Here is a 17,102-nt window from a genome sequence, read left to right on the forward strand (position 1 = left end):
TATATATATATATATATATATATATATATATATATATATATATATATATATATATATATATATATATATATATAATATATATATATATATATATANAAATATTGATTTTTAATTCAATCCTTCACATATTTTTATAGTAAACGATATTATTGAGGTAACATGTTTTCTTCGAATAAATAAAAGAAAGATTTAATTGTTAGAAAAACTGGTTACTTTATCATTTCTCAGGAATTTCTTTTTCGGGGTGGTCATAAACGTAATTCCAGAGAACTGATTTTTTAAAATAAAAAAATCATTTCTTTCTTTTAAATTAATTTTTATCAGTTTTATATCAATAGAAAAATCAATCAATATATATAAAATCTATCAATAGAAACGAAATCTGATTTTTATCTTCTCTCTTTCTCTCTCTCTTTTGAAATAAAATTTATCATTTAAATTGTTTTGTTATGAATTTGAATGAAATCTCAGATGAATTAAATGTGTTTAATTCGAATTAATAGGAAATTCATTTCTCTCTCATTGCCTGAGTTAAATTTTACTGAACATGACATTTTCATTAATTCATCTACTAGCATTCTCTCATTGTAATGCAATCTGAGAGAAATTCTTCATCGCTTATTACTATTCTCCGCTGTCAGGCACGAGTGTCAGACACAAGTGTCGTGAAACAAATGTCAGATGTAAAACCTAGCATGCAGCTTATATCATACCGTCCATACTGCTGTCATGCACAAGTGTCACGAATAAATGTCAAATAAAAAGCTACCAGAAAGCTAGGTTTACGCTTTATGGCGCGACATTTTTATTCGGTACATTTCCTCCCTCGTTGCCGCTCTTTTGTAATAATACCGAGTGCGACAGAAAATCGTCGTTCATGACTGCTGAATCATCGGTTCATTGGCCGAACTTTAAACTTAAGGCTAAAAAAATGACCGTGCGGAGCAAAAAAATTGCGCAGACACTCCGGTTAATTTCTCGCTTTAGTTTCAAACTGCGCTGTGTTGTGCGCGTCACGAATATGGACAACGTGCACGATATTAAGCTGGCGCGACGTCCACCACGGCAGTCTTTCGGGAATTACAATACAAAATGAATTCGCGATACAACCCTAACGGAAGGATTACGGAATAATAACTCAGCGCGTTTTCCGCTTGCGGGATGTATCTATAACTCGCGGACGGAATGTATAATTCAACACGCATTTGCATAGCAGGATGTGCCGGTAAGCGTCGCACGGTAACGTAAACTGAAGTTTAAATAACATCGCGCACACATATATATGTGTGTGTGTGTGTGTGTGTGTGTGTGTGTGTGTGTGTGTGTGTGTGTGTGTGTGTGTGTGTGTGTGTGTGTGTGTGTGTGTTTTTGTACGTATCTGCGTACGTGTAACCACGTGTACGCGAGTATACGTGCGGTAACGCGCCGTTTGCCCGCGAAAATGGAGCAGTTAATTGTCTTTCCGTTACCGTGCAATTACGTTTGTCGCACGGGATAATACCGTTTATCGTGTCTACTGTTACTATTGTAATTACTTTTGTAATTAGTATTTCTTGGGGGAGCCGCGCGAGTCTTGAGCGACAAGTCTCGGGCGTGTTCTCGACTCGCAGCTCGACTCCAATCTCAATTTTCCGGTCTCTTTTTAATTTTATTATTCCACAGAGTTGCAATCGGTAGGCGAATGAGTTGAATTTGCCGTGATAAACCACAAAAATAATTAAGAACTTTTTCGTTAATGCTCTCAAGCAAATGCCGCAGTCTGAAATCGAATCATCCAAAGTTACTACCTTACATTATTTACAATATTATGTTATGATTAATTGATATTCGAACGGCTTCTATTTGACCATGAGACGATAAACTGTTTTATTCAAAAAAGAAGAATAAAACTAGGCTTAATTAGATAATTAATTAGATAAAAATTAATTTAATAATTTAATAAATATTTTTTTAGTGCAATCAATACGCTATTTTAAAATTATTTGATATTAGATCGCATTAACATCTTATTAAGAAGTTATCGAATCTGACCAACATCACATTTTTTTTTCTTGTGGAATTCATATGTAAAATACTGTGATGTAGTGGATTCCCCTTGCCTTTTCAATTGTGTAAAAGAATAAAATTGTGTTTATTCCCTAATTATTATCAATCAAATGCGTAAAAGGAATAAAAATGTACTTGTCCTATTTTGTCAGTACTTAGCGCTAAAGAGCTAAAGAGAAGTCTACACAGTACAGTAATCATATGAATATTTTAAATTATTCTTTGAAAAAATTATAAATAACCTTACAATAAGATATCACATTAGAAGTAAATCGTTTTGTCTTTTTGATAATTAAAAAAAATCTCTTTTTTGTTATATCATCTTTTGAATTTTATTTACGGAGAGTCTCGTTCTTATATAATATATATTCTTGTATATCCAAGATTTCCGATATCTCTGATCTCCCTTTTCTGATTCATAACGTTCGGCTGAGCATAAACTGATCCTTTTCTAACGGAAGCAAGCTTCCGGGTGTATCGAGGGCTAAGCTAAGAAAATGTACGAAGGCGGAAGGGATGCTGAGCTTTATCGCCAAACAGACATCCGCGAGTTTCGCAATGGGAGCGTAAAGGTCGTAAGAGAGGAGGGAAAGCCTTCCCTTGGTAGAAAGCTTTTTCGGTCGCGGTTGCTGGCCTAAGCGGCTTTCCGTTTTGCGGCAAGGGTACGTATTATCGACCTTCTTGGCGCCTACCACCGACTGGCCGAAAAATATTAATCCTGGCCGTCAAATACACTGATGTCGGGTCTACCGAATGGATTTTTCGCAGTACAAGACGGCTGAAGATGAAGGGAATAAAAGGCAGTTAAGAATATTTTTGTTATAATTGGATGTCGCTGAGAAAGAGAAATTATTTCAAAAATATTTCATGAGGAGTAAATTCTTCAGAAAACGAATTTTATATATGTGTGTGACTGGTTATGATAATTTCTGTAAATTCAAAATTCAATTTTGATTTCATAAATTTTACTTTTCGACAAAGAGTTGTTCTGCAATTGATTTTCTTTATTAAAATATGTAGTTAATACTTGTAAAGAAGAAAGAGAAGAGATATATGCGGGCTAAGCGAGTTTAATACACTGTTTAACAGTGTTGTACTTAAGATTATTAATATTAGCACACGGAAGATGAACGGAAGCTAATCCAGAATTGGTTAAATCTACCAAAATTCTGTTGAAATAACCAATTCCCACTCTACCAGAATTCTGTTTGAAATAACCAAAAATCTAGTAAACTTAACTAGAATTCTGAATCGTTCATTTTCCATCACAATGTTGTCCAGTTAATTCAACCAAATATTTTTCTCCGTGCAATCATTTGTACATTTCTTCAGAAAAGAGAATTAAAAGAATTTTTATTATATAATATCAGAACAAATATTATTATGTCAAGACATTATAAATGGCTGCATAAAACTTCAATGCCGTACCAGGTCGGCTAGTGAGGAGCGACGACTCTTAGTGTGGCGATCGGCGGAAGTTTTCCGTACTTTTCAGCGAACTTTTCCGCACTTTTCGCCGGTAACGTACAGCTAAAACGTCGGCGGCACGATTTCGCGCTTTCGTGTAAAATCGTATATGTGGCGCACACGAGAAACGACAGCGAACGGCCGCTATCCTCCACCATCACCATCACTACCACCACCATCACCACCCCTCAAGTCGTGGAATGTAAAAGGGCAATAAAACACACGGGACGCATCTGGGTTACGAGCTTTACAAGGCACTAGCTTCTTTCTTTATCTCGTGCCGGAGCCATCACTTCGGTCCTAAGCGATTTCTCGAACGTCTCCTATGCCCGCGTTTCGTTTTCCTGTAACCTTCGTGTTAGCTTGTCGCTGTTACAAACTCAGGATTGGATCTTTGTATGATTCAGGCACTTCTTTTTCTAGATATACACAATACAATATGACGAACGTAACGAACGTAATCCTAATTACATTGGTACATAATATTCATTTCTTCATTGCATTATTCTTTATTTTATTTTTTCTGTCTTTTATTTTTTGAAGAAAATTTTGTTTTCTTTTCCGAATATTTTTAAAACCTAAGACTTTTATTCCAAAATGCAAGATATAGTGAATCCATTTCATTTGTATCGATATGTAATTCTTGTTTAAATCTGCTTCTTTGTCTTACAATTCTTCGTTTTTTTTCTCTTTTATAAGTTTCTAATATTTTATATCTATAAGGCGTAATGAAAAATGCAGTTTTGATTATATATAGTCTTTGATCGTTTCGTTTAAAACGCTTCTCGTTTATTTTTCCAACCTCCAGACTTTTTTTCTGTCCTCTTTTCTCATCAATAGCAAGAGAAAGATAATCGTAGGGTGATACAACTTGGTCGCCCGTTACTGCACACATCAAAACTAGTCCCGCGCCATTTGCGTCTCCACTAAGTCAGTGGTTTCCAAGCTTTTTATGACTGTACGTATCCCCCGACTTATAAACACTTAGCTGAAATATCGTCGAATAAGATCAACTTTAGCTTCACATCATAATGAAACGATCCTAAAATTGTATCATGACAAAAAGAAAAATGTATTAGAAACGTATTAGAAACGTATTAGAACTAAGCAGAGTACATAAATTTTTTAGGAATATAAACAGTCCACATTCGTCATTATTACATTAACAATAAAAAGTACTGACAATTAATTGGATTTTCGAAATTTAAACAACAAGAAAATAATTGATTAAATCCAACCCAAATCTAATAAATATAAATGAGCAAATTTTTTTGGATGTGCAAAAAGTTTGCTCGTTTATATTTTTTGTTAGATCTGGGTTGGATTTAATTCAATTATTTTTATAATATATGAACGTCATTGAAAGAATTTTTAATATTTAATATTTAAGAAAATATTCTATAAAGGCGAATGAGAATAAAAATTCTGTGCGCTAAATTAACTAAATAATTTGTATTAATCTTTCTTATTGGACATTTTGATCCATCAGCGAATTACAAAATTCTAATTCAATTATGTATCCAATGTCAGCAAGAAATTCAATCATCATATGCAACAAGTAGAATCTCTTCTATCATATTTGAAGAGTACAACCTTTGATTTGAATTCGAAACGTCAATACAAGAAGAATTAATACAAATTTATTTTATTATTAATTTAACAAACTTCTATTCTGTGCAGAATTTCTATTCTCATTCGCTCTCATATTGAATGTTTTCTTGTTACTAGATATTGCTTGCAAGATTACACAACCATCGTGTGCTATCATGAATCGCATAAAACTGGTGTCACGAACTTTCGATGGCAGAAAGCGCGTCATAAAACCAGAAGTAAAAGGTGGTTAAAGCGGACGAAAAAATTTCGCGCTCCTTCCTAACAATGATTCAGACGATGGCGGCGAGTGGCCACGACGCTAACGCTATATGGGACGCGTGTACCGGCCAGCCGACACTTCCATCGGTTGTCTCGAATAAATGTCGCAGTTACGCGGATTGCACTGGGAATTGGGCACATAGGCGCGCGCGTTCCGTTTTTGCGGTAGGATGCACCAAGCGGGTGCAATAACGATAACGACGATTGTACTAACGTTCACGACAACGTTACGTGACGATGACGGGCGGCGGCGTTACGACCGTGATAATAAAGAAATACGAGAATTAGTTCGACCGGATAGCCCGTTTGTTCCTCTTGAACTCTCTCCTTGGACTATGGCGGACATGTATTCTATTAACATTAGATTGTTACTTCAAAAAGCCAACTTTAGTAAAACCTGCTCTTATTAGAATATTTAGAATATAAAAAAAAATGTAGTGTTATATTTTTATTATGTAATTATTAAATAAATATGTCATATAATATATATTATGTATTATTAATAAAAAAGTATATAAAGCTATTATTTTGCATGTGCAATTGTACGTATTTATACCATTTATTTTTTATACATACTTGTGTATTATTAAAAGATAAATTTAAAAACATTATTAATATAACAGACAAATTAAACATTACAAAAGTAAAAACAAGTATAAATTTTAGTTCGTTTATAGATGTGCAAAACAATATTTAACAATTTAAATAATCCAATTAAGGTCAATGATTTTAATAAAGTTGTTTAGATGAAATATCTCAAATACATTGCGATATCGCTGCTCTCATTTCAATCTAAATTAATAAATTTATTATTTATCTAAACGCTTAGCTCGTTTTATTAAAATCATTTACCTTCACTGGATTACTTAAATTGTTAAATATTATAAAATTAAACATTAAATTAACTAAATTGAAAACGTTATTATTGAAAACTTAGTGGATATACTTAACTTATACTTAATTTATCCATCAAAAATATATTAAATATATAATAATTATATATAATATAAATATATTCTTATATTCTCTGCTATTCATCAGAATTAAAATGTAAAATTATTTCGTATTTTCGATGACAAAATTATAAATTTCGAGGTATCCGGATGATTACAAACGGGATATTATGATGGTTCGTTCATCATATCTGGCAATAATGTTAAAGGAAGATTAAATAAGAGTTCGTATCATGAGATGTGAATGATGAATCTGAAATTTCGCCATATTCAACATAATTCCCTTCGTTCACTCGTGACCCTTGCGGTGAAACCGTCCGTATGTTCGTACCCCTTTTCTAGGGGCTGGCATAGTTTAATATACAAGGCACGGGAGAGCGATCCAGCTTCTCGACCCCGGGATTTCGTTATAAATAAGGGTCGTGCACTCGCTCTGTGATACCGCAGAAGAAGAAACGCTAACGCACGAGGTGCTAACCGTTATACGTTCTCGTTTTCGTCGAGCTAATTCCACCAGCCATTACTCTTCTCCCGTATCGAGAGCAAGTCGAGGAAGTGTTCGATACAAAGCGTGCTCTTTTCGTAACAAGCGAGAAAATTGAATCGATCGTTGCCAGAAAAAGTAATGATTGATTCTGTTGTTGTGAACAACAAGGTTTTCAATACGTTTAATTATACTAACATATAACATTTTATTATCCTCGAAATATTTTTGCTTGACTTATTTTATTAAATAGAATAATTTTATTGTTATAATATCCCGGCAATTCAATTCTGTAATTCAATTATAATTTATTAGTTTAAAAAAAAATGTTGAAATGATTCGATTAATTCTTCAAGTTCCTTTATCCTGAAATGCGAAATGCAGTGGAAAAATTCACTTGGTACTAAAGAATTTATTTGTGGTGGTTCACATTTCTCTTGAGATTAGATAAACGTGAACAGAGATAGAAGTGAAAAGAAACAGGAAAGTTTAACAATCACAAAACCAATTTCCGGATTTGAAGGCTAGACGAGTTCGTATCTTCGTGAACTATTTATATTGCCTAACTCTTTATATCGCTTTAATTTATCTACTTCCTAGTCCAGGGACTACCTTCGCAACTGTATATAATAATAATCCAGAAGCGTGTCAAGAGAGAAAGAAAGAGAGAAAGAAAGGAGTACATAAATCACGTAACCGGAAATAATTTTCGCTTTTGTGGGTTTTTTCTCTTGCCTCTGGAAAAGAAAAATAAACCAGATCGCCTTCGTTCTTTTCTCATCCCAGCACCCTTTTCGTACTTTCCGTGATTCTCCCCGGCCGCACGCGACAACATCGGGAACCAGCTATAAATTTTCCGCGCGCAAAGCGAACGAAATTCAAGAAAGTACCGGTCTCTATGTCTCGCATCACGCGAGGCACCGATAACATTAACGAGCCAATCCAGCGCGCGCGTGAGCCTCCGACGATCGAAAGGGTGTGTTATCGTTCCGCGACTTTTACCCTCCATATTTTATATGTGGACAAATTACAGGAAATTTTGCTGGCCATAGAAAAAAAAGTTACTCTTCGCTCCTTTCCTTTTTATCCCAAAAAGAACACTTTCTCTGAAGCCCCGAATATCCGATGAACATGAGTAACCACTTTTGCTAAGTTATTATTTTGTTTCCATGTAGACTTTTTCCAGCGAGTGTCGAGAATGCTATCATTGAGCACAAAAGCATAAATGAGCGACAATTTTATGTAGTTTCCAAAGGACACACAAGAATGATGAACGGGCTGAATTCTAACAACAAATCTAACGCTGTCATTAGGCATAAAAATATGTGACAATTTTATCGCAATTCCTTAAGGAACTCTTGAGTCGTCACAGCCATTGAATCAGCTGTCAGAAGCGAAAAATAACACGTTAATTTTTATTATGTGCCATTTATAAATAAAGACAGTTTGGACAAAACAAAATGATGAGATCACTTGAAAACATTTGTAAAAATGGACGAAAACTATGCTCCCCCTGACAGTCAGTAAATAATCGTAAAAAGTGATAAAAGGCATGTGTAAGTGAAAATAAGCTATGAATAAAAGAACTTAATGTGCTTTTTATCATTTTTTACGATTACTTATTGATTGTTAGGGGGGATAAGTTTAATTTTCGTCCATTTTTACAAATGTTTTAAAGCAATCTCATCATTTTGTTTTATCTAAATTGTCTTTATTTATAAATGGCACGTAATAAAAATTAATGTGTCATTTCTCATTTCTGATGTCATGATTCAATATGGTTGTGATGCTTGTGACTACTCAGGAGCCTTAAAAAAAGATTGCTAAGAATTATAAGTGAGCTAGTATTATACAAGCAAGACTTCCATATATTACTTTAAATACGAAGCGCCATTACGATCTGAATATTAAGATGAACTATTGAGTTGTCCGGAAAGTTCGTGTCGCAAAAGATTTAATTTTAATAAATGTATATTAAAATTTAAACCTTCTGCGTTTCAATTTTCCTTCAAAATCGGCACGAACTTTCCGGACAACCTAATATTATATATATTCATATATAAATGAATTAATTTCAAAAATGATAATTGCGTGTCGATATGGTTGTCGGATTTTCAATGCAATCAATCTAAAATATTGATAATCTCCCCAAATTTCCCAAATTTAATCTTAAAAAACTGTAATAAACTTCCATATATATCCGAAAGATATTAGGTGGGACGCATATGCGAAATTTCGCAGATTAGATCAGTCAGATAACTTCCGGTGTCATCTTGGCGTCGCAAAAAGCGAAATTTACGCACTGATGACAGTTTGAGAGGTCCCAGTGGTGCATCCCTCCCTGCGGCTAATGTACTAGTCGTTCTCTCGTCATCCCGCCCTACATTGCGGATTTCCCTCTCTGGCAGCAGCGCGGAGCGCGGCGTGTCGAGCGTGTGTAACGCGCCGAGAAAGTGCGCGCATTTTCTTCCCCTCCGCATTAGGAGGAACGTTTGTACGCTTCTCGGCCTCCGTAAGCCTTCTCTTCCCTTTGCCTTTTTCTTTTCCCTCCGACGCCAGATGCTGCTAACTGCGCTCACCCTGATGAGATCCTGGTCCTCTCCTCTCCGCTCCTCGCCTCGCCTTGCCTCGCGCTGCAGCTCGCGTCTCTTCTTCCTCCCTTTCGCTTCCCGCCGATCCATCTTCCTCGAAAAAGACGAGATCGTACTACACGGCTGCTTTATTCGCTTGAACGAGGAGGAACCACGGATTCTTTATATTCACTGATTGCTCTTGTTATTGCAGCGAAACTGACGGTCATTCGTTCCTCGGCGATATGGAGCGGAGTATTCGTATATAAGTAGCGCAAAAATCGTGAGATTTCAGATAAAATTGCATTTGAGATGCACTGTTAGAAATGTTCTTAAATTTTATTAACTTTAAAATTACACAATTTGAATTTAATTTCATGACATTATATTGAATTTAATGTATTTATAACTAAAAAGTATATTTGTGTACATGTAACATAAAATTTTTTTGTATTTTTCATGAAAATTTATGAAATTTAATATAAATTTACACGTTCATTTTATTTAAGTAACTACTGTAACTTAATTTTCAGTTAAATCATTCATTACTTTTAATTTCGTTCATAACCACGAGCTTTCATTTACATGTAAAGGAAGCATTTCTAACAATATAAAAGAGAGAATATTAAAATTTTGAAAATTAATTGTTGAAGATTGTTTGAAATATTTTTCAGTGTCAATAATATCATAATAACGTTATGGATAATTTTGTTTAAAATAACTTTGCGAACTTCTTATATATAGTAATTTGCTATATTAATTTTTTATTAATCATTTTTTATTAATATATCTACTATAATAATTTTTTGACAACTTTGTATTTTTGTAATTAAAAAACGCAACTTTATATTTACTCAAATATATATATATATACTCAAATTGTAGTAAGTCTAACGAAAATTCTTAGACTTGAAGATTGATTTAAAATTGATCGGAAGATCTGTTACTAAAATCAAAACGAATTGTGTGAGGTACATTGTGCAATTTTTGGATAAGATTTTCGAAATTGTCATTTTATAGGCGTATTAATTTTTGATAGATCGAACCAATCTTCAAGTCTGATTTAACTTTATCGTTTCCATTAAACTGTCATCGAGTCAGCAGTACGTCTCGTCTGTGGACTTAACCAAGTTTGACGAAACTTCCCCTCGCGAAATTAGACATCGAACTACTTGTATGTTCAAAGTTTCTTCGATCTCAAGAACGTCAAATTTCTTACGCGTTATCATGATATTGAAGATTCTTATCATCCTTGATAACGTCATGAGGGAGGAAATGAAAACGAATAATTTTTCTAATTTAAGTAAGTAAGTAACTTTGTATTAAAAAAATAACAAAGAAACCGAAATGACAGAACAAGTAATAGTAAATGTAATTGCAAAAGAGAGAGAGAGAGAGAAATATATACGTGTTATGAAATTGCAAAACAGCGATTAACATTGACAAAGTCAGGTAGAATTACGGTTAAAAGTCGAGATTGTCTATCTCGTAAAACGCCATCAATCTTGCGTGAAGTGACGTATCACTAAAATGATTCTGCTTTTTGTTTTAGCTCTCGGAGCTCGAACAGCGAGTGTTAGAGGCGGAAGGCAGAGCGGACGAAGCTGAAGACAAGGTAAGCAAACATATTGATATCTCTAGAATGGAAATACATATAGTACATGTTCAACACGTATGAAACATCAATATCGAAAAGACAAATGCAAGATTATTTTATAATGTCTCTATTTACTCACAAATTTTGTTCTTTAAGTCTTATGAGTCTTATAAATTAATGAGAAAAGTGCGTATTCTTATATAGATTTCTTTGCGAGTTAAATTTCCATCCTCATTTAAGTGAAGTTGGCAACGATACGTGAAACTAGTGGACTCTGGAACGGTTCCATCTTATCACTTTTCTTTTTCGGGGTAGTTTACCCTGTTTTATACCATACATTGGCATTACACGGACATATCTTTTACCGACGACGAGTCGACCTCATTTCTGCGATCCCACGCGTTTCTTATCCTCGTATATCTGACTTTACCGACAGACACTGAAACACCCCTTCGTAACGATACACCCTACGAACCCCTGCGAACCCGATTTACCAACCGGAGGCAACGACGAGTTGTCAATTTTCACAACCCCACTGAAGATAGATTTCTCCACTTTTTCAAAATATATTGAAACTTATACGTTTTAAATTAATAAAAATTCATTTTCAAAGTCAACGTGATTTTCTAATTTTATCAGACAAATAAAAAACGAGTTACGAGCACTTTTAATATAAGTTTTCCCATCCCCTTGTTAATTAAAGTGAAAATAGGTAAATGGGGTAGCTTCGTTATCGATATCCATAGAAAGGGTGAAATAATATCGATTATACCGTAGATGCGTCGGTATCCGTCGGTACCTCAAGAGAGACGGAAGGAGAAAGGGTGAAAGCGCGAAAGAGGCACGGAATGAAAGAGGGAGAGGACAAGAGGGAAAAGTGATAAGAGTAGCAAGATGGCCGTGCGGCTGGCCAGTGAGGTCGTCGTTTTGTTATGACCTCGAGATTCGCCCTCGCGTAACCACGTGTATTCGCGATAGTGTATCGCGTGGCGACATTACTCCCGGTGCTAATTTCTCGGAAATAATCGCTGTTCCCCGACGTTATACGGATTGTTTGATCCGACGTCCACGATCGAGTGTCGAAGATCGAGGTCGTCGAAGTCAATCCCGTGCGCGAGAAACTATGGCCCGCAGCAGGTGACATCGATGAAAGGTAACGAATGTAAGCCGCCATCGTCCGAGGATTTAAAAACCGCGGCATAATCTTTTAATGAACTCTCCTAAATTAAGAATTACGAAAATTTCTTGTTCATTTATTCAACGTGAGCAGTAGACTCGCGACGTCGCGACGACCGACGCGAGAAGCATCTTCGCGCACACAAAGTAAAGATATTCTGCGGCGTCGAGTATTGGATTGACCGAAATTTTACTCAGTTAACTCTCGTTTCTATTCAATGTAATTTAATTTTAATCTTGATTCAACTAACTCTTCATATTATTCGAATTCTAAGAATTAGAAAAAGATGAAGAGTAAATTGAACTAAGAATAAAGTTAATCTACATTGGTAGAAACGGCTATAAAATTGATGTAATTGATTAAGTTTAATCACTATAAGAAAGAATGATATAATAGAAAGAATGATTTTGCTGAATTTTAAAAATTAAGAACTGTTAAATATTTAAAAATTCAGCTAGATACAGATATAAAAATAATTATATATAGATAAAATAATAATTTCGTTGAATTATCGAAGTAATTATATAGCATGATGAGTAATGCTTGTAAAAAATTTTAACATTTCAGCAACTAGTTCGAGCATACATAATTATTTTGATGTTCAACTATAATCCAAAGTTATTTTCAGTATTTAGCTAAAATATTAGATACTTCAGTAAAACCATCCTTTCGGTGTATGAGATCTTGCAAAGAATCATTTCTATTTTCATTTGCAACGCATGATAATTGATAAAGGGATTGTCTTTGTACAGCTGATTTCAAAGATGATATTTTTTACACCAATAATTGAATACCAATTAAATCCAATATAATCTAATATAATCTCGGTCAGTTTAGAGTTTGATGGTGTAATTACGCAAGAATTGATTTCTATGCTTATTTAATTGACAATAAACAAATTAATATAACATTTATTTTTTCGTCAATCGCAACGAAAATTGCGTTAATTGAAATTCCATTTAGAAATTGAGAACTTTGTCAAATTTATTTTTTAATAGTACAGATTTTTTTTAAATAGGATTTCCGCATTTATTCTTAAGAATTTGTCATTAATATTTGTGTGGATCTATTTAAAAAATATTGCACTTTTGACACAGTAGAGAGATAACTTTGACTTTAATATATTTTATCGTTTTATTCCTTTCTAAAGCTCATATCAAACCATAATATTACAGATTTAGAATTACAAATTGGAAATTACATTTCAATTCAGATCGAAAAGGATTAAATTTGAAATTAGGTGTTTGATCAAATTCTGATTTCTTTTCAAATTACAGTAAAAATAATTTACGATTTCAAGAATAGGTCAAATATAAGTTATTTGTTTTTATTATTAGTGCGATTATTAGTGCGTAAATAATATATTTATAATGCGATAAGATATAATTCGCAAACAATTGAAATATATTTACCAATGAAGTTAACTGCGAAAATTTGCAAAAATTAGATTAAATATAAGTAAATTGCTTATATGAATCTTATAAAGCGAAAGCTCGTATATAGGCAATTTACTTATATTTCTAATCTTTAATTTATGATTCTGATTTCATAATATGTAAAAAGAGAAAGAAAAAGAGCGCAGTAATATCTTAATACTCATTACTTTAATATTCAAAAGCAATATCGAAGCAAAAGACGACAAGTTTTATATATAATCATGCCGGATTATACATATCGCAACGGGAACAACGAGCAGCGCTTAAACGCGACGTACCGTTGCGACAGCAACTTAATGAGTCGCGTCTCGTGTAAAATTGGCTTACATCCAGTGTATGAGTAATCCTCACTTCCCGCCGACATCCGTGCATTAAATAAAACAAGGATGCTGTCTTCGTTTCTCTCTTCTCGTAACTTGCGCGACTTTCAGTATAAGACCCTATTTTGTAAGGCTAGTTTGTTCAAAGAAAAGTTACGTCTTAATGCACATAATCCTTAGAACATAATAGTTAACAATCGAAAAAATGAAATTTTAATATTTTTGCTTTTATTTCGATATATTTTGTTTTCTCTACATGAAAATATCATTTTGTTTATTAATCAAATTTTTAAAATTTTTTTAATGCGACTACATGAATAATAAACAAACGAATTTGTTTATTGAAAATTAATTCAGTTAATTATAATTAAGTTTGGGGAAATTACAATAAGAGAATTTGTAATTCGGCATGTAAATTTATTTTATTAAAATACATTTAAAAATGCACATTATTACTATTATTTTATAAAATGAAATTAATTTTTGATTTAAAAATATTCTTAAGTTGCGACAGCTCTTCCCTCATAAAATATTTTTGCCGACTACTATTATTAGAATTTAATCCATGTGTTCGTACGTATATTCGTACGTATATTTCACGGCAAATTACACACACACACACACACACACACACACACACACAGCGAATCGATATTTGCCAAATAAGTATTGATCGACATTCATATCGCGAATGTACTTATACTTTTTATAATATTACTTCTAATACCTAATATCTAATATAAAATATAATTACTTTATACGTTGATCAATATATTTGTTTGCCAAATATCGATTCGTTGTACCATGAAATTTCCCATGAAATATGTACATGCATTAAGATCACTTTCTAGAATAATCGGCAAAAATTTATACGTTACTACAATATATTTCGTAGAATTTGTATGCATATAACTTTCGAATGTCTGAATAATTTCGTTGTAATATACAAATCATGGGGAATCTTTGCTGACACAATTGTTTTGCCAATGGTTTTATTGCGCGTTGGGATGTATTAAGAAAAAAAGCGGTATGCCTTTTTCGTTATCATTTTTACTGCTTTTTATCTCGTAAACAATTATTCGGAAAGCAACGAAATGAGCATTTATACCAGCTGGGAATGGATTAACGAATAGTTAACGATTTTTATTTAATTATTAGTTATTCTGGATCATGAAAAATTAGATGAGTCACTCTGTACGAGACATACTAAAACCGAACTCCGACTTAATCGAAACTTACATTAAGAGTACGAATCGTTTCCATCATCCTCCGAATCTTCTTCTTTTAAGCCTGCGCTTAAATGGAGTAGATCGATAAATTTCAAGACAGTCTTGAGAAACGGAACGACTAGAACATTCATGAGTCAGTTCCAAGTTGCACCTTCTACAATTTGGCTTTACGGAAGTAGCCATTGTGTCTTATATTTTAAGTGAAATTACATCAAATATATATCTTCTGCAAATTAGGGAATTGTATATAACGCGCCCGATATTTTTTTGTTAAAAAACATTTATATATTAATTCGCTATTAATCGTTTGGAAGGCTGACCTCTCTTCTCATTTTTGCATCTTCAGTAATCCTTTTTTCCAATCGATTCGTCATTGCATCAGACAGTGTCGCCGAGGAGTGAGTTCGCTTTGCCTCAGGGTCATCGGCTTGACCCCACAGTGGTTGCGCGTCCCGAGTACATGCATACGAGTAGCATCCACAAATTCACTCATTGGCTATGAGCCAACATGACTCACCGCCTCTAGAAAACCCTCGGTAGTTTACTTGGGTTAGTGTACTTGGGTTGTACATTTGTTCGCTTCGCTTCAGTTCGGCGTGATCTTCACCGGCGAGTGGACGAGAAACTGAGTTCTCCTCACGTGCGTTCATCCGCGAGATTTGCCGTTTCGTTCTTATTGTCCCTGGTCTTATTTGATAAATTGCTTCGTTCCACCACGGACCGAATCTTCGTTGGAGGAGTGCTCGACGTGGATGAATATTTTCCGGACGAATTGCCGGAGTAAGAGAAGGAATTAGAGCCAGTCTTAAAAAATCTTCTATCATGGAAACGTTTAATAGAGGTAAGATTTTATGGCAGCCGATTTTGTGAGAACTTTCAAATGAAATTTACGTGACACTCGAATATCAAAGTTTTCCATTGCATTATACTTTATTTCATTACCTACTTTAATATATTATTTAAAATATAAGTAAAATTAATTTTTGATTTTATTATCTAATAATTGTATTTCACAAAAAGGCTGGTAATTAAGTTATGTAATATGCTTTGGATATAATCTACTTTTTGTAAAGTTTAAGCGATGCAAGTGATATAATATGTACATAAGAAAAAGTTTCCATATATAAAATTAGATCCATATTGTAACAATAAAAATACCAATTAAAATATATCAAGTAATTTTAAATTAAGTAAATGAAGAAATTTGATTAAAAAATTGGAATATATCATGACGATAATTCTATTTATTTGTTAACATAAAGTCGATTCGAAACGTTGATAGAATCTAATGTACTGCATTTTAGAAACATCGTGGAAAACGCAATTGAAATCGTCTCCTTAAAACAGAAATCGATTCCTTTTTGTCGGTGAAGGCATCAGGATCGCGATGTGACCGCAAAGTCGGCAACAACGATAGAAAACGTGCGCGAGAAAACGCGTCACGGGAGAGTCAGAGAAAGATAAAGACGGAGAAAGATCGATATAAGTAAGGGTAGCACATGCACGACGACGACGACGACGACGACGACGACGACGACGACGACGACGACGACGACGACGACGACGACGACGACGACGACGACGACGACGACGACGACGACGACGACGACGACGACGACGACGACGACGACGACGACGACGACGACGACGACGACGACGACGACGACGACGACGACGACGACGACGACGACGACGACGACGACGACGACGACGACGACGACGACGACGACGACGACGACGACGACGACGACGACGACGACGACGACGACGACGACGACGACGACGACGACGACGACGACGACGACGACGACGACGACGACGACGACGACGACGACGACGACGACGACGACGACGACGACGACGACGACGACGACGACGACGACGACGACGACGACGACGACGACGACGACGACGACGACGACGACGACGACGACGACGACGACGAACGACG

At 34.6% G+C, this 17,102-nt stretch overlaps 1 protein-coding gene across 1 annotated transcript in view; it reads left to right on the plus strand.

Moving 5' to 3' along the window:
- LOC105619877 (uncharacterized protein CG43867) overlaps positions 1–17,102 on the plus strand; it is a 72,400-nt gene that overhangs the window by 38,439 nt on the left and 16,859 nt on the right. The window contains exon 2 of the mRNA XM_012201395.1: positions 10,945–11,007. Within this exon, the coding sequence (XP_012056785.1) occupies positions 10,945–11,007 (63 nt within the window). The remainder of the gene's footprint in view (positions 1–10,944; positions 11,008–17,102) is intronic.

Source organism: Atta cephalotes (assembly GCF_000143395.1).
Source record: "Atta cephalotes unplaced genomic scaffold scaffold00023, whole genome shotgun sequence".
Lineage (NCBI taxonomy): Eukaryota > Metazoa > Arthropoda > Insecta > Hymenoptera > Formicidae > Atta > Atta cephalotes.